At 41.0% G+C, this 23844-nt stretch overlaps 1 protein-coding gene across 6 annotated transcripts in view; it reads left to right on the top strand.

Annotated features, from left to right (window-relative positions):
* The window catches only part of vps13b (vacuolar protein sorting 13 homolog B), a 396480-nt gene that overhangs the window by 156708 nt on the left and 215928 nt on the right, over nt 1-23844 (top strand). For all 6 annotated transcript variants that reach the window (XM_084725927.1, XM_084725925.1, XM_084725926.1 and 3 more), the window contains exon 22: nt 15678-15811. In XM_084725927.1, coding sequence (XP_084582053.1) covers nt 15678-15811 — 134 coding nt within the window. The remainder of the gene's footprint in view (nt 1-15677; nt 15812-23844) is intronic.

Here is a 23844-nt window from a genome sequence, read left to right as displayed (position 1 = left end):
AGGAACACACAATAAACACCAACAGTATCAAACGAACTGTGTTTATGACAACAGTTTTTACGAAATGTTTCCAAGCTAAGGGCTGGGTGATATGGCTTGTAAATAACATCTCCATGATATACAGTATGCATCTCAATATACACATTTTCTTTAAAATAACATACCATAAATTCTAAAATAGGTCTTATAGAATATAATGCATTACGATAAGTAAAATGACCCAGTAGTAAAGTAGGGCTGGGCAATATGGACAAAATTAAATATCACAATATGTTTAACCAAATACCTTGATATTGTGACAATATATTAGGAAGGACTATTTCTGCTTTCACAAAATATTAAAACAATGAGATTTTTGATAAATAATTATCACTAATGTGGACATAATGACTAAGTGGATCAAGGCAAATAATAGAACAGAAGATTCTGGTAAGTTCAGAAAATGATACTCTTTACTGTAATGTAAAAACCAGGAAAAGCCGACACTTATGCCATATCACAATATAACAGTATCCACCTTTATACCTTTATACTGTTTTTTGTTGCCCCTGCCCCAACTTGTTTGAAATGTATTACTGTCATCAAATTCAGATCAAGAAAATATGTACAAAAGTCAGTGAAGTTGCTCTGGTAAAACATTAAAAGTATCATCTATTTTCATTTGAATATATTTCAGAAAGGATTAGCAATTTATCACATTCTTTTTATCTATATTTTAGACAGCTTCCTGATTTTGAAATCAGGGCTGTAAAGCTGTTTTTGATGGTGGCAGGACAGGTGGGGGAGGAATTTAGTTACTCACAATTCATCAAGTGGACAAATGCAGAGAAAAAAAATCCCTTGTAATGGTATTTTCATCAGTGTGAGGGATCTGTTTAGTGTACCTCAGGGATATTGTGCAGTGATCACGAAAAACTACCTGTAATGGCAGGCACACACACACACACACACACACACACACACACACACACACACACACACACACACACACTGTATAGTACTCATGTACTCTCACACTCTTACCTGGGAGGATGGTTGGAGCAGTCACTCTGTTTAGGAGCTGTCCATGACACAACACAGAGCCTTACTGACTGCAGAAATGGTTTTCATTTAATACTCATATGGTGTAATTATGAACCTAATAGTCCACCTCCTCTCTCTCATGCTCCCCTATAGATATTTAATTAATGTGATCCAATGGGACGTCTTGGCTAGCTTCATGTAACTGAATTAGGCACAGAGTTTAAAGTACGAATAAATAAATACATTAAAAATCTTCCCAGTCTCTACTGTTTGAGTCTCACAGTGTTTAGGCTCCAGGTCCTCTAAACACTTTAACGGTTGAAACATTCTCTGCCAAAGCATCGCTGTGACAAGTCCGAGGAAATAAGCAAGTGGTTATTTGTCTTTTTTTCTTCCTTTTTTCAGTCCCTGGGAAATATGTTCCCAACAGGAGTGATGAATCCCTGTTTTGGGTGAAGTCATCCTGTAGCTGTAAATAACATTGCATGTGTATGACGTTCCCCCCATGTCAAGTGTTTTGATAGGAAAAATGCTCCTTTGACATTTTGGAGTCTAAAAAAAGGCCATTAGGACTCTTTCCCTGCTCGCTTTAAAAGCTCACAGCTGAAAGGTCATGCTGCTTTCTCCTCCTGGTTTTCCCTCTGTTCCTTGTTTCGTCCAATCTGCGCTAATGGCTTTTCCATACCACAGCATCTTTGCTTACTCACATCTCAACAGTATATTCTCTCATTAGGGTCGTCAGTAAACAGCCACCCTGGCTCAGATGCTGCACACAAAGCTAAATCAGGCTGTAGCTTGTCAGCAACACTCAACTGACTAGAGTATACTGGCTATCAAAGTGCATGGCCTCCCATCCACCAGCTGTCTATCTCTGTGACTGGTCCTCCGTCTTGCTGTCTGACTTTTTGTTTTTCTGTCTGTGAGGCTGTTTTTCTGTCTGGCAAGCTTTCTGTTTGTCTTTCTGTTACATTTTTTTCTCATAGTCTTTTTTTTCTTTCTTAGTCACACTGTCTACATTTTTGTCCCTCTTTGTACCACACAGGTGTTTGTAAATGACTGTAAACAAAACCTAGGCTGGATTTTAGAATGAACTGATGACACACGCTTACATACATGCACACACAACATGCTGGCTGTTGAAACGTAAAGCGGTCAGCACATCTGGTCTGAAAACGTGTCTGTAGGAGTGTTTAGTGTTACACCAATTTGTATAAGGCATCTCATTGTTGGGCTACATTAGTTAGTTAGAAACATATACTGAGTCAGACTCAAGCTCTTCTTTATCCAAATATTTCTCTTGCGAAGTGAAAACAAGACATTGGTAACTAGGTGCTGGTACTGTATTTTTCTGCAATTCAGCCCTCAGTGCCTTCACTCCTACGCTCAATGTTGGAATAGAGCTTGTAAGTAAATGAATAGCATCTTCTCTGGAAATTGCTGCGGTGTTACAAGAGTAGATGTAATGAAAAGTTACAAATTGTTTCCGCGAGCAATCAGAATAAGAAAAGGGCAGAGGCATTTAGCCCTTGTGGTTTTAATCATGGTGAAACAATAAGCCTCCCGGCTGTTAGAAGATCTTGATAGACTACAGCTCAACACTCAACACTGCAGGTACTCTGTTTCCTTTATTCCACCTTATCCTCGTTACATAATAATGCATCCTTCCTGCAATTAGCTATTTTGTTTCTTTGTATGCTAAGATGAGTTTATGTCCTGGGCCATGAATGAAGAATGTGAACTCCCCACATCTTCTTGGATTGTGGTGATACTTGATACTCTGTTTGAGATTCATAAATTGAAACTCTGTTCCACCTCATTTCTCTTAATAATCCAGTGTTCCTGTGATTAATTGGAGGATGATAAATGGTATGTTAATTCTTCATATTCCCCAGGGTTAGCTGCCCAAGGTTGGGGTAGATACTTGATACACAAACTTGATGTGTACACTGATCTTTTCTGATATTTACCTTCCCTTTGGGCAATAGTTGTTTAATGTAGAATTTTATGGGTTCTGTTATTTGCTGAGGCAGCTCAGGTAAAAATCCACCCAAAAACAGAATTCCCATATGTTAACCCCATAAATGTACACAGTTTTACTAAAGTGAGACATGTTAGAGCCGTGGTGAGCCATGACTCTCGAAAGGCTCAAGGTCATGGGAATAACATATGTGGATTCTGTTGTTGGGGTGGATTTCCCCTTGTAAAGCCTCCCCCCTCCCCAGTCACCTCATGAGAAGAGCTGCTGACATCTAACATGTTATGATTGGAATTAGGCTCTCTAAAGATGATTTATTAATTGCTTTACCATGTGTGGAGCACACTGTGAATAAGAAGTTAGATGTTTAAACAGGAGGGAGATGATGGGATCACATTCTGGTCTAGCTGTTATGTTAAAAAAAAACACAGACCAGGGTCAGCCATTCAGTCCAACGTGGTTATTAGTTTATCATGTTTGCCTGTGGTGTTTATACTTTGTTGACTGTTCGCTGGACATAAAACTGTCTCCTGCTTTTTCTTGTCAGCAGGATGCATTTCATCTCTAAAGCCATTTAGCCGCAGCAAGACATCTGATGGATTTTTCAGAATCTATTTGCAATTGCTGTGTGTTTACCCCAGAACATCCGATCCAGCTGTTTAGCTTAGGTTGAATCAATAAGCCTTAATGATTTACTGAAGAGTAAAAGCTGATGTGAATCAAGCTGAGAAATGACCATCACATCCTGATGGACCTTAATCTCATCAGTTGTGACGGAGCAAGGTTTTCAGGCGAATTAATAATTGGCCTGAGAAATGAAGTGTGTTGTTGTAAGAAATGAATTGAAATGGTACGGCTCATTTTCCCTCTCTGGAGTGGGTACACAGAAAGACGTTCTTTTTTTCTTCTTTGTGCTAAATTATCATTTGGCATTTTCCTCGATAGTTCTAATGTGCTTGTTTTAACGTGACTCCGAATAAACGTCCAGATATATGACAAGGTCGATTTTAGTTGCGGGTTTATTGCCGGCGTATAATTTCTCTAGGGACTCTAAGGGGGTTTGTAATCACTGCAGCAGACGTTTTATTTTTCAGTCTTCAGTCATCTATTTAGGTAAACAGAGGAGAGATGTGCAGGTTGTTTGCCAGTTGGAGTCAACACGTGTTCGAACTGCCATTCGCAGAGATGCATGTGGAGTAAACACATAAGACTGGCTTGGGCTCAACAGGGGCAGCCTGCCAACTTGACTGCCACTGGTGCTGCTACTCAGCTGACCTTCAGGGGAAGTCATGAGGTTCTTATAGGAACCATCACGCTGGTATTTTGTTGCAAATTAATTTGCCATAACTGTTCAAGTCAAATATTTAGCCTCTGGATACTCTTAACAAGCGTATGGCGCCACACTCCTGGATACTTCCTTCAAGGTTTCCCTTGAGTCACTTTGTGAAGAGCTGCTGATATTAAATGTGTTACAAAGTAAGTCTTTCAAGTTGCTACTTTTCATACCACAACAATAGCAGTTTTGGCTGCCTCACTGTCAAAATGCTGCAAAATTTCAAAAGTAAAAATGTGAAATTTGAGATAATCGAAATGTAAATTAAAATAAGTTTTGTCTTTACTGTATTTTTGTTTCAGTATCAAGCTGCTACATAATCTTGTGCATGTAGCACACAAATATGTCATCCATGATTACCAGTAATTGTGAGCTAAACTAAGGTGAAATGAAGAGACTGAAAATAATTGTCTCAAAAACATGGCAACACTGTGACTCCAAATGGGAACTATTACAAAGAGGAGTGCAGATTATTAGGAGAACATTTTGAGCTGCTGTTTTGAAAGTGAAGTGGAGGGCAGTGAACTGAGGGTTACTGGCAACTACAGTGAAGTCTCCAAATGGCACAAAACAGTTAGGTGGTGCTTGGAGAGCGTAATATTTTCTGAGGTGGTATGAGATGGTATAAAATTTTGAGAAACCCTGGCCTAAAATATCATGATATGATATTAGGGCTATATCGCCCACCCCTAATTGAATCACACTGAAAAACAAGGCAATGTAAATTCTTCAAATGGTTCCTTTAGAAACTGTGTCAGTTGTATTGTTTCAAGTGATCCCTCCTTGAGTTCACCACAGTAAAATTTTTCTGCCCCAGGATACACACTGTTCTGGTGCCTGCTCCCCCGAGACACCCTGAAGCCCACAATGTGTACTCCAACCATGCATTAAAGTGGTCAATTTAAAAATATAAGTTAACGGTTTACATGTTCAGAGTGTGGTTGTTTGAAATACGGTTATAAGATTAAATCACCCAGTGTGCTGGCTATATGGCATATTGATATAGAGCGGTGTTTTGTTCCGCCTGATTATAAACTGGCGAGAGCAGCCTTTTTCTGTGCCTATTGATTATCATACTTTTCCACTGGAGCTATTGATTTCCCCACAGAAATCACCTCAGGGAATTACACTAAAATCATAATCCACTGGAAGAAAATCATTTTCAGAGTTTTTAGCAGTTCAAAGCCTCCTCAGAACAATTGCACTAGCTAGATGTCCCTGCTTCCAATTGGCCATTTGAACGCATGCCTGGCACTTTTATGATGTAAAGAGAGTGTTATGTTGTTTTGTTACCACATTCAGCCCTAGCTACAGTTTCGCAGTAATCAAAGGGGACTTTCCTGCAGGCTTTTGTAAGGTGCCTGCTAATGTGTAGGCAAATGTACAGAGACACACAGAACCAGCTCACTGCAGATCATTTCCCCTGAAAGCACCCAGGGCAAGGTGATATCATACTGGGGCTGTGGGGCTGCCCAGCTCAAATCTCAGAGTCCATATCCACTCAGCTCCATTTGGCAACAAAATATTTCACTCTGTCTCTCTTCCTCTCTGGTTTTGGTCATTGCGCATGTTAAATATACAGGGCACATGTTACAAGACACCACTGACTTACAGAACCAGCATTGGCTGAACTGGACCCAAGCCATTTCTGGTGTATGACAGAGACTTTGAACACAGCACATGGTAAAAGGTATTAGAGATGTATTCATATCAAAAATACACACAGGTCTCCTCACATAAGGATCATATTACTATTTGAATTGTTTTTTCTTTTGTAATGGCAAATACTGTGGAAACATACTATGCAAATACTAATTTTTAAGCCTTATCTGGGTGGTTTTCTGCTTTTCTTCAGAATTCTCCCTTGACATAATTGTATTACTCTAGTAGGCTTAAAGGATAGTTAATATTTCTAGTCAGTCCATTAGGTTTTTTGTAACTGGTAAAAGTATATGATCCAGATAAATGTTCTGGGGGATAGACTATAGAGGCTGAGGTTTTTGCTTCATTTTTAAAAACTAAACACAAGGCCGGTAATTTAACTCGCATCACGGGTTTGTTTGAATGTTGCTTAGTAACGTCATCACAGAAGTGTTAACGGTTGTTTTTGTGTGATTATCCTTTACAAGAAAGGCCGTGGAACGACGACTTTGAAAACAAGTTGTTTCTCCTCAGTTTGAGGTCGATTTCTGTCTGCCCGCACAATTACGCCACAAATTGGTTCACATAAAACTAGCCTCTAAGTATTTTCTTTATTTGTCCCTAATGAATGTTCTTGTTGGCAGCAGCACTGTGTTTCTGATCGAGAGCCTCCCAAGTCCCGAGCTTCTCATTGTTCTCTAACATCTACCAGAGTAATGATCTCACTGGCTCTCCTTTTCAATCCTAAAATTAGCCGTTGGCGCTCTGAGGACATACATCTTTTTTGCTGAGAAACCTATCCAGCGATCTGGCTGTGCTTCTTAAAGGTTGTAATGAGAACTATTGTCTTTTAGTTCCTCTCTGCTAGTGGTCTGGATGATGGGATTAGATGTAATTTTCCTTGTCTTCTGGGTGGACCAGAAACAGAAAGAAAGAAATGGAAACGTTTGTATTTTTCTTGGTGTAAATCTGCAAGGTAGAAGACAATATCTGGTGGTGGTCAGGGCTGTGGGCTTCACAAAAACTTTCCCGCACTGATGGCTTTTCTGTGATCTCAACCGTAGTGCGTCAAAAAAAAAAAAAGAAAAGAAAAAAGAAAGGAGGTTGAGAACAGGAAAGAAAATCCAGGTTTCATGGTTGAGAGACATATATTCTAAAAAGACATAGATTAATACATTTTGGAGAAAGAAATGTATATACACATATATAAAAGAGGGAGAGAACTGATGAGAGGACTTGAGGCAGAACTACACAGTCACACATAAGCATAATCCAAGCCCAAGTAGCCTGATGGAAGTCAGGCAGGTTTTTATTGGCTGCTGTGCACTTTTCAGAAGGGGATAATATTTTCATTGTGGAGTTATTTATATAGTTTAATTTTTCTGGTAAAGTCAATAATTTATCAAGATAATGATGGTTGGAGTGGAGAAAGAAAACAAGAAAAAGGAGGAATGATGAGATAGGAGGGCCCCCCCTGAGAAGAATGGTTGTAGTCTGCAGGGGACTCTACTCACTAGATTAGAAGGTCTCTGGCCTGTGCACATTGATGAGCCCGTTCAAACCTCTGACTGACTTTCAGGACAGCTAGAACAGTCTATGGGGAATAGATTTGTCCTTATGTATCCCTTTTTCTGCTTTCATGAGTGATAAGGGTATTAGGCCTTGTGGATGTTGGCTGCGGTTTTTGAGGTTGAAGTGAGAGGAGCAGAGGGAAGTTGGGGCTGAGCTGTGGTTCCTCAGACGTAGCGTGGATTAGTGTGCAGGCTGGAGGGGGTTTAGTTCAGATGACAGAGGAACAGGAGGGGGACTGGAAATTGGGCTGAGATTTCACGAGGGACCTTTCAAAGGGTCCCGTCACACTGAGAAGATGTCTTTTTGTTTTCATTCTTCATGTCTTGTGTCATTGTCTGGCTGGCAGAAGCTCCTCTCCTCTCCTCTCCTCTCCTCTCCTCTCCTCTCCTCTCCTCTCCTCTCCTCTCCTCTCCTCTCCTCTCCTTCAGATAAGTATCTCATCTGAATGTTGTGTAGATTGAATAGCGTATGTTTTGTATGATCACTCTGAACTCTGATGATAATGATGATGAAAGTGATGACGATTGCGATGAGAAATGTGTGTGATCTTGTTCTCGCTTTTCTTCTTGCCAGAGACATCAGAGTCTGTCTCCACATGCCTGATTTGAATAGTCTTCCCTCCACAATTACCTTGACTGGTTGGGGGATTTCTAAAACACAGCTGGCAGAAAGAGTTACGCTGGCCCCACACTACAGGAGGTTCAGGCCATTTTGCCGTAGATTCACCCCTCTCAAGAATCTGATGAGAAATCTGAGCTTGGTTGGTACCCAAGTTCAGCCTAGATATGAATTGCTCCTATCGGAGCCATCCTGATCATTTTCAGACAGCTTTGATATTCATGAGTTAAAATCTGGGTGATTGTGTTTCTACGGAAGTGAAAGAGAAGTGTTGCCAAGCAACGGTAAATGCTAGCCCCTGGGGCTAACTTTAACTAGCATACTACTGTTGACAGATATTAAAGTCTGTGTCATTACACTTATAAACACATTATACATGTTAATATACATGTTGCTGAAAATATGTGAAGACTGAGAACTGAACTATGTAGTACTGGAGTCTGTAGTTAAACTGGAACTGTTGTTCATGATTGCTGCGCTTGGGATTTTCTATAATGGTCAGTTACAAATATAAACCTTCCCTCAGTTTCAGTTTCAGGTTGTTTTCAGGTTGAAGTGGTGTTTGACACTGAGATAGCAGAGCAGACATGACCCCAGTGTTCCAGAGCAGAGAAAAGTGCCCCTTTTTCATGATTTTGAGATCAAATTTTTTATCATTAGTATTTTTTAAAGTAATTTAAATGTGGCTGGGTGATTAATAACACTTGTTGCTGTGGTGTAGCATACTCAGAACACACATTTATTGTTGCTTTACACTAACTTGCAATCTGAATCTCAGCTCTAGTTCTCACTGAAGAATGGACAGCCTGTGTTGACTGCATCTCCCCAAACATTTTCTCATCCAGACTCTTTAATCCATCTGCTTATGTTTTTCCCCACTGCAAAGCATTAACCTTATTACAGCATGTTGTTCTACTACATCCGTTTCCATTGTTTACGTCTGCTTCCCCATGAGGTCACATGAGATTATGCTCTCTCCTCTGGCAAGATAATCTTGAAAATATCCTGTAGTGTGTGATGTGCCATTATTTTCAATCTTCAGAGAAAAGAGAATCTGTGAAGTGTCTGATGCAACCTGATTTCAAAATTGGTTAGGAATGTAAAACTCCTGTAGTGTGAGCCCAACATTACTATGCAGTGTGTACATGGATGCAACAGTTTGTGTAGACTAGTAGAAATAAATTGGCATGATTAAACTGGTAAAACACACAGTCCTCTCGCCCACACCCTTACCCCCATTCCTCACCTACTCAGTCAGCCTGGCCACACTACCGTTTTTTCATGGAGGCTTCAATAACGGCATAACAAATGGAGTCACGTAAATATTTAAATAAACACCAACCTGCATCCAAAACAAATAGGCGGGCAGGTTTATTAAAGAGGCCCATTGCTGCCTCTGCACGCAGCTGTAACAGAATATACAACACTTCAACTCACTGTAAACCATTTGTAATAGGGAACATACCAGAAAGATAGCAGGCGGCATGGGGAAATGCCGAGATCCCTCAATGAGGCTGTTTTTACAGTTGACTTGCTCAACTGCTCGGGAAGGACATATGGTTGCTTCGTGCCATTGTTGTTGTGAAGACTGTGGAAGATGTGGAAATTTCACTGTTGTGTGACTGTGGGTGTATCACTTCTGCGAGTGTTCATGCATGTTTTTGATTGTGAGTGGCAATCTCACATTTGTATGATGTGCGATTTACACTCGCCACACCACACGCCCTCACACGTTTTACAGCAGTATTACTCTGCGGCAGCAGTGTTGTGTTGTACATCATGAAATGAGGCAACACTGATTTGTTTCTCGCCTTCAAGTCGACGTGTTGCAATGGGGCTCTGGTCTCTGCGTTTTCTCTGATCACTTGACACATGCTCAGACTGTGGGCTTCAAAGACCCAGGCCTTTCACTTGCCGGGAGATGTGATGGAGCTGTTAAAGAGGATGAATAATCACCATCAGAACACTAGAATGTTTATAGGGGACTGGACTGGCAGCTCCGTGCACCAGCTGAACACTGAGAGGGAAAGACAGAGGGAGTGGTTGGAGAGAGTGAGAACAAAACAGAGGAGGGAAGGAGAGGGGAAGGGTGTATGGTCAGAGTTTGGCCAATAAGATATTAGTCTAATGGCCTGACAGAGGGTGAAAATGAGGACATGGCTGAGATGGCACGAGACAGGGGGAATAACCCCTCTTTAAGAGGACTCTTAGGACTTGTTAGGCCTGGGCAGGTTTAAGAGCTTCAGGCGCTCCTGTCATATTTCTCTTTCATTTGAATTTAGACCTCTTGTGTTCTCTCTGTCTTTCTCATTCTCTGTCCCTGCCTGCCTCTCTCTTTCTCGCAATCCCCTCCCTGCAGAAATGGCGGGCGCCAAGTCACTATAACAAGATATGGCAGTTTCATTCCAAATAATGACCCCAGGATTAACAAACAGAGTCCTGGAATGGTATTTAAAACAAAGCGGGGAGCTGCATGCAGGCTGGCCTTGCATTGTTACTGCCTATGCTTTACTTCAGCACACTTTCTGATTGGCCTAACAGACTCTCTCTGGGGAAGGCCTTTCATAGGCTGGCCTACCCCCAAAGTCAAAAAAGGTTTCAGGTGAAGGTTGGCCATAAGGTCTAAAGAAGGACGGTAATAACCAGTTTTTAGATGAAAACTGCAGCCAGTACCACCTTTGAGGCCTGGCCAAAATATAATAATCTTATGAAGAGTGATGGGTTCCTCCAGAACATGATTCAGATTATATTTTTGAAGGTGGTATTGATTTGAGGTGAGAAGGTAGTAGAAGGTCAGGGTGTTATAAGCTGAATTTAACGGTCCAATACACTGAGCGCGGCTGTGCCTGGTGTAAATTACCTCTAATTTACACTGAGCATGGCTGTGCCGCGTAACGGCTGCGCTGTGGCACTCAGAAAAATACGCTCCTATTCTAGTCAATGCTGCAATGCACACTAGAAGCGCCGTGGCACATCTCAGCAGCGTCCCAGAAGCGTCTCGATGCTCCGCTCTGCGGAGAATACACAGCAAGTCTATTTTTGATGGATGGTGTGTCAGTTGGCACAGAGCAGGTCGAACGGGTAGGAAGTCAGGCAAGGAAAACTGGGGAGAATCCGGTTGATTTTCAAAATATAAGACCCTGTGCAGACTTGCGATTGTAAAGACAGAAAATAAACAATTTAACTACGTAGCTTGCTTATCCATGATAGAAGCACAAAGAGCAAGGAAAGAGGACTTAATCAACAAAATCAGAGCAAGTAAACATAATCAGTCAGGCAAAACGCTCCGCTGCTGAAACACTTCTGAAACGCTGCTGGTGTAAATTGAAGTCGTGTGCAAGACGGAGCGAACTGCAGCGCAGCCGTGACGCAGCACAGGCGCGCCTAGTGCAAATTACGGGTTAGGGGTAAGGTTTAGGGGGATTATTTACAGAATATGGCAAAAAAAGGAATATAATACTTATCTTATACTTACCTGGAAAAAAAGATTTGTTGTGTTTTCATTACCTTAGAATGACCTGTTTATGTCTACAGAGAATGTGGGGCTTCTTCTACAGAGTCCTCCATGTTGCACCGTCAGTGGTGAGGGTCACCACTGTACTACTGTACTGTAATACTGCCTGAGCAAATAGTCCAACAGTTTATGAACAATGTTTTTCAACACAAAACTGCAGGAATTTAAGGATCTCACCAGTTACAACCATAATATCATTAAAAGATTTAGAGAATCAAAAGAAATCGCATAAGGGACAAGGCTGAAAACCAACATTGAATGCCTATGACCTTAGACCCCTCAGGTGGCACTGCATTAAAAACCCACATAATTCTACAAGGGATAATACGTGGAACACTTCTTCTGCATCTACAATGCAAGTCAAGACTCTACCATGCAAAGAGCAAAGCCATATTAACAATATTAAGAATCTCTGCAGACGGCTTTCACAAATCATGAACATTGTGACTTCAGGACTAAGGAGGTCAAGGACCATTCAAATTGCTACCAGTGTTAACTTCAAAAGCCAGTATCTGTAAAGGTATGGTGCACTTTTAGTACCTATGGCATGGCTAACTGTCACATCTGTGAAGACCACATTGATACTGAAAGGCAAGTACAGAAAAACATTTGCTGCCATCCAGACAACTTATTTTTCAGAGACATCCCTGCTTATTTCAGCAAGACAATGCCAAGACACATTCTGCACATATTACAACAAGGCAGCTTCATAGTAAAAGTGGCTACTACACTGGCCTTCCTACAGTCCAGATCTGTCTCCCATTGAAAGGTGTGGTGCATTATGAAGCACAACATACAACAACACAGACCTGGCCCTGTTGAGCACCTAAAGCAAGTATCAAGCATGGAATGGGAAAGAATATCACTTTCAAAACTAGAACAATTAGTGTCCTCAGTTTCTAAACACTTGAAAAAGTAATGTATCACAGTGGTAAACATACTCCTGTCCAAACACAATAAAGTTAATCAGTTTTAACATTGAATGTCCTGTCTTTGTACTGTATGCAACTGAATATACATTTAACACAGTGTCCCAACTTTTTTAGAATTGGGGGTGTAGTTACAAGGTTTTGGGAGTGATTGCTCCTTGTTGCACACAGCATACCTACTCACGTAAGTTTGCATAATTGTAAGTCTCCAATTTCTAGTCATGCAGGGTCCCCTCCACCCTCACCCTCACATTCTCATATTGTATAATAGATTATTTCTGTAAATTGTAAGGACATGGTATGTGTGACCAGAACTGATGTTTCTATGGTTAAAAAGGGTGGTCTCTGTTTAATTTAAGAATTCATTAATGATGATTGGTGAGGGTGTGAACTCATTTTGAGGTCTGTTTTAGTGGGGTTTTTTTCTGTTGTGTGTTGTCAGGGCGATGTCCATGGATATATGCGTTTGCGTTGTATTTTCCGATGTGGGAAGGTGCTGTTTGTTTGGGCAAGTAGTATGGGGGGTAACCAGGACTTTGACGTAAGTAGTGAGACTGCGGTATTGCCAGTGATAGCCACCAGTGGAGTCAAAATCATACACACCCACACTAACACACACACTGATGTCAGCGGGGGTCCAGACATTGACTCATTGCACACACTTCAAAAACGTACACACACAGATACACAACATTGTCACAACCTGCTTTACTGTGTGCCCAGTCCCTCGAGTTAAGTCTCCTAGGTCTAGACAGCTGGGCCACATGACAGAGAGCAGCAGCCACAGAGCTCTGTCATGTCTGTATGGATCCCCTGCAGAGCTGAACAGGAAACAACGCTCTAATGCAGTGTGACAGGAATACTCTAACACACACACAGCCCTCAACAACAAAACACTATTGACAACCCAATGATATCACAGCGGTTTATGCAGCACTCTCTGAACATTACTCAATGAAAGACAGTCCATGAAACGCGATCTGTCGTGTCAAAGCCAATTTTTGCCATCTGTGACAATGTGGATATTTAGTATATAGAATACAAACATTGGAATCTGTTGTATACGAGGCTCACAGGAAAAATGTAGCAAAGAAATAAGAATGAGGGATAAGGCATACATACAAACTGTGAAGGAACACAGTCTTTTCAAGTCCCATAGGCTCACCCATCCAATGTGCTTTGTAGTTTACTCTTTTATAATGTGGGAGAAGTTTTCAAACTGTTTGTCAGATAGTCAGTTCTTCTGATGAGACTTTGAATTCCGAAAAGCCTCTCCACAGACACACTGCTGTGGATGGCATTGGAGTATTGAAGAGAGATTAGATTGTGGGGAATTTCTTAAATACATCCATCTTGAGACCCGACTGGAGATTAATTGAGAAAATAATTGACATATTAATTAATAATGAAAATAATGGTTAATTGTTGCCCTAGTAGACTGTGCATTCTGCTTCTCTGTCTCAAATGTAAAAAAGTCACCCTCACAGTCTCCCTGAGTGACAGGTGCAGGCAGTTGTGCTTCTTACAGCAGGGCAAATACAGTAAAATTGTAACAGTAACAAATTACTTATTTAAAATCATAACTAAATAACTGAGTACTTGAATTGCAGATCTAACATGTTACATTGCTCCTTTCAACAGAAAAGTAGTCTGAGTACTCAAATGGGTTACCCCCAGTGCTAGTCAAATGCATAAAATGTACATTGTGGTCAAAATACTGTGCTTGGTTTGTAATGATGCAACACTGACTGCAGGCATCATGACACATACAGTCCATTTCATAGTCCCTAAATGCCAGAGCACCTGGATGCTGAGTGTGAGAAAATACTGTAAGAGAGACCAGACACGATGATCTCGCTCTTCAGTCTGCTTTCTTCCACTTAGACACACAGACACACACACTCACTCACTCACTCACTCACAAACTTTACACCCATGCACCTGTGACCTTAGTCACTTGGCTGTACACACACACACACACACACACACACACACACACACACACACACACACACACACACACTTCCACCCACAAATTTCAGGCAGGTTGCCATGGCGGTCACAAGCCATGGTAACTAACCATCCTTTTTGTCAATTTCTCCGGCAACACACTCTTGTTGCCATGTCAACCCATTTGGCTGTTTTAGTGATATTTGGGAGCGTGGCGTCTGAGGAGGCATGGTGCTGTGACATCATCACTGTTTCATGACAACTGTGGGATAGAGCTGCTGAGCAAGGCAGACCTTTAAATCATGGAATATGTCTTAATGTGTCTTCAGAGAGACCCCCCTTCCCTCACCTCTGACGCCCTGATGGCTTTAACATCCACAGACCTCAGGCTAACCTGGTTGGATATGTGTTCTGTCTATATGGCTCTGTCTCAGTCCCTCTGTTTCTGCTTCTGCGCCTCTCTGTTTCACTCACTTTCTCCATTCCGTCTGTCCTCTTCTCTCACATGAACTGTCTCTTGAACACTGAGGGTGTGTTCTGACCTTCAGGTTCATACGGTTAGTACACAGGCTAATCAAGGGGCTTGTTGCTGTGTGATTTGTGTGCTTGGCTGTTGCCATGAGTGTCAGCACAGACAATCGTCCCTCGTCTGGACCACAGCAGGACATGTCATGTCTAGGACACTGTGTGTGTGTGTGTGTGCGTGCATACATACATATCCCAGTTCTCATAGTTCTCCCTCTCACTGCAGGAGACAAGAAACTTGAGTGCCAACATTACATCACCTCAATGAAGTGTCACTTAAACATCATATAACATGATACTGTACAGCAAATGAAAATAACAGTGAATTATGAAAAGAGCTGAATAAAGCATGAATGCATCTCCTCATCTACCATATATTGATTTTATAGAATGTGTTACAGGGTGCCGCAGTATTCCTGTGGTGAAGTGGTTATTTCATCACAAGAATCACAAGTTTATACAAACCTAATTTATATCAATACTGGCTAACCACAGTACTAAAAAATGATGCACAGACAGAATGTGACGGGTTGCTGAGGAAAGGCTGTTAACTATGAATCCAATTTCTTTGTATTTACCACTTTACTTCTTTCCCAGAATCACGTCCCCTGTCCATCCCAATGAAAGTGATGCCTGACACCACAGCAGAGGAGTCGTGGACATCCTCAGAGGAGAGAATGAAGGAGCTCATCGCCCATGCCTGGGATGCCGTTAAACGACTTACTCTACAGGTACAAAACTACTCTCTAACATTACTGTGGTACTTGTGCGTATAAAAGATCCTCATTTCCTCTGCTGGAAATTTTTGGAAATTTTGGATGGTGGTCCTTTGATCCTCTTCGTCAGTCGATGTTGTGCATGATTCCACTGTCTTGTTGGGACTTAGTGGCCCATTGCCATGTCCTTGTACTCCAGGACTGTGGTTAACTTCCCCTGTCAGCAAAAGTCGGCCCTGCTAAAATCCACTGAATTCACAAGTAGATTATTTGAAATCTGGTTGCCACATATACAGCAATAATGAGTTTAAATGTTTTGGCCTCTCAATGTATACCCAGGGGTGGAAGTAACAAATTGCAGCTACTCAAATTACTGTAATTATGTAGTTTTTTTTTTGAGCACTCATACTTTTGAGTATTTTTTCAATACTGTTATTTTATTTGTAAAGTAAGTAAGTTAGTATGCATGATACTAAATAATCTACTTAGTTACTTTTAAAATCATGACTCAGTATTGAGTACAATTTGATTTATATTCAGACCTTGTTTGACCTGTTTGTAGCCAATAAGGCTATCTTTTCACAGACAGGCCAATGAAAAGCAGGACATATGGACAAAAACAAAAATAAGACAGCAGCAGGCACAGGTTTGGGCAGACGACCGTTCGAGCGGTACTTGAGCTCCAATGTCTCTCACGTACCACTCACACCAAGAGTCTGACGCATGTCCAAATGCCTATTTGACACCCACACTATTTTCAGTCAAAACTTGGCTGTTGCAAGCTCAATAAACTTTAAAAAAGTGACAGAGAAGTCATACAAGTGTACTCCCCCTGTAAAACTAACAGATGACAATAATCTGATAGAAGAAAAAGACTGTGGAGACATTGTTTGAGCCAGTAAAGATCCATTTTGGAATCTAAAAAGACACCTTTCTCGAAAAGTAGAGGGAGAGCAAACAGAGAGAGAGAGGGAGGCAGAGGTAGAGAGTGGCGGCTTGATTTAAACAGTTTATGATCATGAATTATAATGTTACTGTACAGTTCTGTAGTGCGTGATTTTTTAGTCCAATTTGTGTTCTTTTACACACTTAATTACACTACGCTGATTAATCATAACTCTGAAGGAGGAGAGACAGGCAGCAGAGAAAAGGGCGGGAGGGGAGCATGTGTGTGAAGTGCCGACTGATATAAAACTTTTTTGATGATAAATCTGCCTGGTGCGGCTTTGAGCTAGGGAGCAGGGGGGCTCTATGAGCAAGGAGTGGAAATTCTCACCACTCCACTCTGTTCACATGCTCTGCTCTGTATATACCTATCTTTACTTTTTGAGTTCAACCATCAGCAAGTGTGCCAACTGATTGATCTTTGACTTGACCTAATACAGAAGTTATTTGCTGTTACACGTGCGGGAGCAGCTTTACATTTCCAAACACAAGTCCTAAATCTATGCTAGAAACCATTAACCCCTCTCCCTGTCCTACTGAGGTTTAGCTCAGCCCAGCTCAGTTTAGCTCTCTCTGTGGCTGTGGCCATATGGCTTCCAGGGACCTCTGTTAGCTGTTAGCCCATTAGCCCGTTTTACATACCGATGCATACGTAACGTCTCGTATCCCTTTGTGGCGGACTGGCTTTCTGTTTGACTGGCTGGCGTGCTGGATGTCCCTGTCCGTCTGTTTAAGTGTCTAACTGGATAGTTAAGTGCTCCCATTGTGTGGCTGCTTGCTGCATCTTGACTGCACCAGTTAGCAGAGCCCACATCACAACCAGGCCCATCTGAAGTGCATCAGGAAGTGCTGACAACCCTCTGACAGGGCTTCACTTGATCCAGGAACAGGACGTCATGGTGTATACACGTGTGTGTGTGTGTGTGTGTGTGTGTGTGTGTGTGTGTGTGTGTGTGTGTGTGTGTGTGTGTGTGTGTGCGCGTGTGTGTGTGTGCGTGTGTGTGTGTGTCTATGCACACAGTGCTCATGTGGTACGTTACTGATTGGGGCATATGGACGTGTTTGTATTCAGTAGTGTGTTTGGTTCATTAATGACTGCCAGTCTGCAGTGTGTAAACATTACTGTGAAGATGGTCACCACATTTACCCAGTATATTAATTCAGTATTTTTGTTACTCAAATATTCTACTTAAGTTTGCCACTGTAGACAGAATTGTGTTAAAATACTACAGTTTGGCGCATTTTCTCATGATGAAAGACCTGATCATGGTGACTAAAATCTCTAAAAGAAGATACCATCAACACACAAGAGTGCAAACGTGCTGATCTATTTATAGTGCTAGGCAATCACTATTAGGGATGCAACTTACAATTATTTTTATTATCAATTAATTTGCCAGTTATTTTCACGATTAATCATTTAATTGTTTGGTCTAAAAAAGTTATTTAAAAAAACCTAATCACAATTAACTAGTGACATCTTCATATTGCTTCTCTTACCCAGGCAGCGGTCCAAAAAACCAAAACTCTTCGTTAACAATCATAAATGACATAGAAAAGTAGCAAAGCCTCACATTTAAGAAGCTGGAACCAGCAACTGTTGGACATGTGTTTGAACAATGACATGATAAATTAAACAATCAATCCATTATCAAAATAATTGGCAACTAATTTTCTGTTGATTGACTATTCAATTAACTGGCTAATTACTGAAGCTCTTATCACAATATTTTTGACCAAATACCTCAATAACAATATGGCAACAATTTTGTTTGGATGGCTACTGGTACTTTCACAAAATGTTAAAACAATGGGATTTTTAATAAGTATTCATCAGTTATGTGATGATTAAACATAAATCTATTGCACTATTGCACTTCTCTCCAACAGTGGACCTCCAGTCCCTCTCCTCACCTCTGCCTGTACCCTGCCTTTGATCCCTCTTGCCAGGGCATTTATGGCCATTGTCAAATCAGATACAGCTTTGACCAGCTGTCTGGTGTGCATGACAATGACCCGAATATCCCACCTGAGTGCTCAGGCCACAGAGGACATAGCTAGCACCTCCTGCTCCTATTGTTGTTCTTGTAATTAATTAATTTATTTATGGTAGTTGTAGAAGCTTTGTTATAGTCCCATTTTTCTTTTGTTCTTTGTCTTATATCTTACCATCTTCTCTTAATTTCATCTGTTGTCTTGACTGTTTTTTTTGCTGTAGCTCAATAATATGTTTCTTTGCCTACACTAAGACCTCCATAGGATCAAATATCATTTTGGGCTTGCACTCATTCTCCTTTCCATCCAAACTCCCCATGGGGGAAACCTGTAACACACAAAAAAAATCCTGTTGTCTCCACAGTCTTTGCACCTGTTGTCATTTATGTAATTATTCTTCGTTGATGACATGCAAAACGCACACCAACATAACATTCAATATATTAGAATGCACATGCAATTTAGCACTCTTTATTTGGGATCTGAGTAAATCAGGTGCCAAGTTAGTAAAGGCAAATAATAGAACAGCTAGAACAGTCTGGTAATTTCAGAAAATTGCACTCTACTGTAATGCAGCCTTTAAAACCAGAAAAAGATGACACTTAATGTCTAATGATATCTAAAAGCTAAGACAACATCTAGTCTCTTTTGGTTTTCTCTGTCAGTACACAGTCGCACTCAGACTTGTAATGTTGACAGACATCTTACGGATCATAACGTGACTTGATTCTATTTTCATACCTTTTCAGTGGTCTTTTGTGTGTGCAAGCAGGTCATCACAGACATTTTCTCTTAACAGGTTTATCCATGGCAACAGGAATACTTCTTGTTGCAGGAAATTCAAAGTGCAGGTAAATTAAATCAGACTCTAATTAGAATATGTCTTATAGGCAATTTTCTTTGTGCATATAAACAATAACCAGTGATGCAGAGGTCCAACAACCATTCTTAATTCATCTTAATTCTTATTGCTAGGACCACACAAACTGGTGTCAGTCAAACATGAAAGAGAGCATGACGCATGTGAATTGAAATAATGCTCCAGAGCCCAGGTCCCATGTCAGCCCATTGAGCTGTTTACAGTACTTCCACAAAAGTTAACTCAACCCTCTAATAGTTTGCTGAGCCCGTCATTGCCTCCACTTTCCTCTGTCCCTTTCGGCTGTGTGACTGGGACCACACCACGTACTGCAGCAGTAATTAGGAAACAGTCTGTCCTGTTGACATGGGAGTGGAAGCGGCCCAAACCGAACGACCCGACAGCTGGTACCCCAGGCCTTGGATATCCCCAAACTTAAACCACTCCATTTATTTTAGTGTGGTGTAAACAGAATACCTAATGGCTCACACTTCTGCTGCACATGTGCCCAATTTGGCATGTTGGGCTTTCTCCGTCTTTTACAGAAGAGAGAGGAGCAAGAAAGGGATAGAGTGAAGGTGGGGCAATGAGATTGGGGGAGAGAAAGTTATAAAAGTATTTATTATTCTATGGCTGCTGAGACCACTTAAGGCTGTTTAAACAGAATAGGGACATGTGATAGCTGGTGATTGTGTAAATTGGTTGAAAAAAAATCCCATAGATGCAGTCATGATGCTTTGTCACTGTGACATAAATTCTTTCCTACGGATTCACAGCAGGAGGCGAGGAGGTAGAGGTCTTGCACAGATGCTAGACTGTGGGCTCATTCTTATAGGCTTAGGTAAGAAAATAGGTATGAAAATAGTGATAATACAAAATGGAAAAGGTACAGTAATGTCAGGTTTTTATTTTTCAGCGTTGTCTGTTGTCATTTATTCCGCCAGTGTCAGCAATTCACAAATGGCATAAAACACTGGAAATAAAACATGGTCTATATTTACATTTTAGTATCACACATTTGGATCCCACAATGAATTTGTTCAAGCTCGAATGCATTTTGCTGCATCATCCCTTATCTTACCTCAAGAAACAGCTTAACCTCAAAAAATCTGTGCAAGCACTTCTGTCCCACTGCACTGTGCATTTCATTACAGTGTGACTCTATACTTGAATATAGCTTATGTAATGTCTTAGACACATATCCCACTCAAAGTCTAAAACCAGAATCACAGCTGGAAAAAGCAGAACATGCACTGTTTCTATTTGTAGCGTTCTGCTCTAAAATCATTCTTTACACCATACTTGTCTTTTTCAATGACAGACATAGTTAGCATTGATTCCCGGTGATGTCCCGTCATGCGTGGTTAGGGCACAGATTATTATCTGAATCCATGAGTGTCACGCTCTATCTGTGGCTGAGTGCTTCAACCAAACCCCAGAAATGATTCTGAGCCACGGTTCCTCTGTGACTTCAAATCCAGTACATTCCTATCTATCTCAGTTTGTAAGACCCTCTTCTCTTGTTACCTCACTGAGAATGATAGGCAATTTTCACCCTGCTATGAAAATGTCTGTAACATTATTTGTAATCCATTCAAAGCCATCAGAGATCTTCCTTTAATCTCCTCAAGAAACTGTCAATGATAAAGACAGATGAGCAGCTAATGTTGAAAACAGAAGTCAGCTGGCTCAAAGAGAGAAGGTTCAGTTTACACATAAAGCTTTGTGAATCACTGCTTGGATGAGTTGGGGTCTTGCATTCAGTTGTTGACAGTAGTTGATTAGTGGTTCTCAAACTTTTTTTCAATATACCTCCTTTGAAATGTTTTTTGGCCAGTTACCCCATAACCAGTGCAACACATTTTTAATAAAAATAAACAAACAAACAAAAATATATAAACAATACAGTGCTGCGCCATCAGTGTCACTCACTGGGGTATATCCCATCAAAACTTATTCTCCCTGATACTAACGATATTTTGTTGGCTTTTGGCTTTTTGTTGTCTTTTCCACTTCCTCCTCTGTGTTTTCAGCTGTATTACTGCTATGTTTCAACCATGAATCGATTTTTTTGGATTCATTCAGTATCGACACTGGCTTCCCACTCACAATGAACATGACTGTGTTTGTTGCTTTCCTCTTCTGTGAGGTTTTAGGGTAGTTGACACTTTTAGTCAGTTAACAATTCAACTGAAAATAGGACGGCTTAATACAAAATATGGTTTATTTGAACCAACATTAACGTTTTTTATTGAATTTTTTATAGTATAAGAGTTTTAGTTTCTATTCTAGAATTGACTGATAATTTTAAAAATCTAATATTAAGTACCCCCTGCAGTACTCTTAAGTACCACGAGGGGTACCAGAACCCCCATTTGAGAAGCACTGGTTTAGATGCTTGTGACCAAAACTAAAAGAAAACAACAACATACTGCTGATTGTGGCCAGCAAAATATAAAGAGGATGCCTTACCTGCAGATTAATTTAAAAATAAAATAAAATCTTAATGACAAAAGTTGCGACAAGAGAAGGAGAACAATATAAAGAGAGATGAACACAAGAAGGGGATAACATAACGCTCCAAGTTAGTGATTTTTTCTTTTTTTCACATTAAAAAAAAGAAATACAAAATGATTACAAGTGCAACAACGCATCTGCCATGACACTATCCCTGCCATGGATATGTTTTACATTAACGTTGAAGGCTTTCATGAAAACAAGGCATCAACCTTTGATTTGTATTACGCATCCTCTGCAAAAACACAGGAGGGTTGTGATCAGTATAATTCATGACAGGAACATTAGATGACCCGACAGACACGTCAGAATGGTTCAATAGCTCAGGAAAGACGAATTGAAAGAAAGAGAGGTTGCGCATGTGGGAGAAAAAAAGACATTTACTAAGAGCGAAAGAGCCAGTGTCTTTGTCACACCATTGCAACAGGAATGGTGAGGTCAGAGGGTTATGCCATCCAAAGTGAGCCTCTCAGGCCCAAGATGGTGGAGTCTCCACGACATTACGTATAGCACACATCATCTGTGTTGTACATACAATGAGGGAGAGTGAGCGTGTGTGTTTTTCCCTGTGGAGGCAGCTAACTTTCTTGGGCATGCAAGGCTATAATATGTGTAGGTGGTGTTATTTTAGTAGTCACTTCACATTAGGCCTGAAGGGCAGTGCTACAATTGTCACCCTGGCCAGAGTGGACTGGCACATCTTAAAATGGCCATTTGCCCTTAGCCTTGGCGTTCTGACCCTCATCTTTACTCCCTTTTCTCGCTCCAACCCCTTGTGATTTTCTTTGCATTCATCACCTGAACTCCTCACTTTTTCTGCCGTGTTCCTACCTCTCATGTCTTTCTCTGTCCCTTGTGTTTCCCCCTCCACTCATTTCCTGCCTACCTCTCCCCCCCTTACCCTTGCCCCTTTTCACCCTGTCATCTCCCCTTCCCCGTCCCATTCCCCCCGAGGACACCCATGTTCTCTCTGGGCCCTGATAATAATTGCAAGTGATCAGGATGGTGATTCTATTTCAGGAATTTTGCAATAATTCCTTCTATTTAACACATGAATGTGTTCAGCGCTGGCAAAGGAGCACGTTGCTACCAAAACTGAAATGGGATCCGCTGAAACAGAGAGGCCGTTGCCATGGAAAAATGAAGTAACACTGCTCCCTGCAGCTGCCATGCATTAATGAGTAGGATATTTTTTGAGAGAGAAAAAGAGGAGAAAAGCGGTGGGGTAGAAAAGGTAAAGTGATGGAAAGGAGACGGAGGTTAGGAAGCGAGGAAGAATGAGGAAAAAATGGGCAGAAGGTGGGTTTGACAACAGGAGGAGAGTGAGAGAGGGAGATAGAAAGGGGAATCATGTGTACTGTATGTTTGGTGTGGCTCAGTTCGAGCTGGCCAGATGGTTTCCATGAACAGGATCTGACCCCTGGCTGGAGCGCCTTCTGCAGGCACATTACTTCATCCTTTGCCCCCCTTCTTCTATCCTATCATCCCTCCACTCAACACCTCGTCCTCCCTGTCTGTCAGATTCCACAATTTAAAAATGATTTGCAAACACATCTTTAATTTTGTGCCACTTTAAACATCATGTTACTTTGCGGATTGTGGTAATAAATTATCAGTCTTTTGAATGTGACATTCATGTTAGAAACCCTGGGGATTTCATCTAAATCTAAACATGTTTTTTGTTCAAGTGTTTTATACTGGGGTAAGTGCATTTATTATGGTTAACCTTATT

This window comes from Lutjanus erythropterus, chromosome 9 (genome assembly GCF_056507025.1).
Source record: "Lutjanus erythropterus isolate fLutEry1 chromosome 9, fLutEry1.hap2, whole genome shotgun sequence".
NCBI classification, from domain to species: Eukaryota; Metazoa; Chordata; class Actinopteri; order Lutjaniformes; family Lutjanidae; genus Lutjanus; species Lutjanus erythropterus.
The sequence above is the reverse complement of the archived record's forward strand: the minus strand, read 5'-3'. Positions and strand labels throughout refer to the sequence as shown.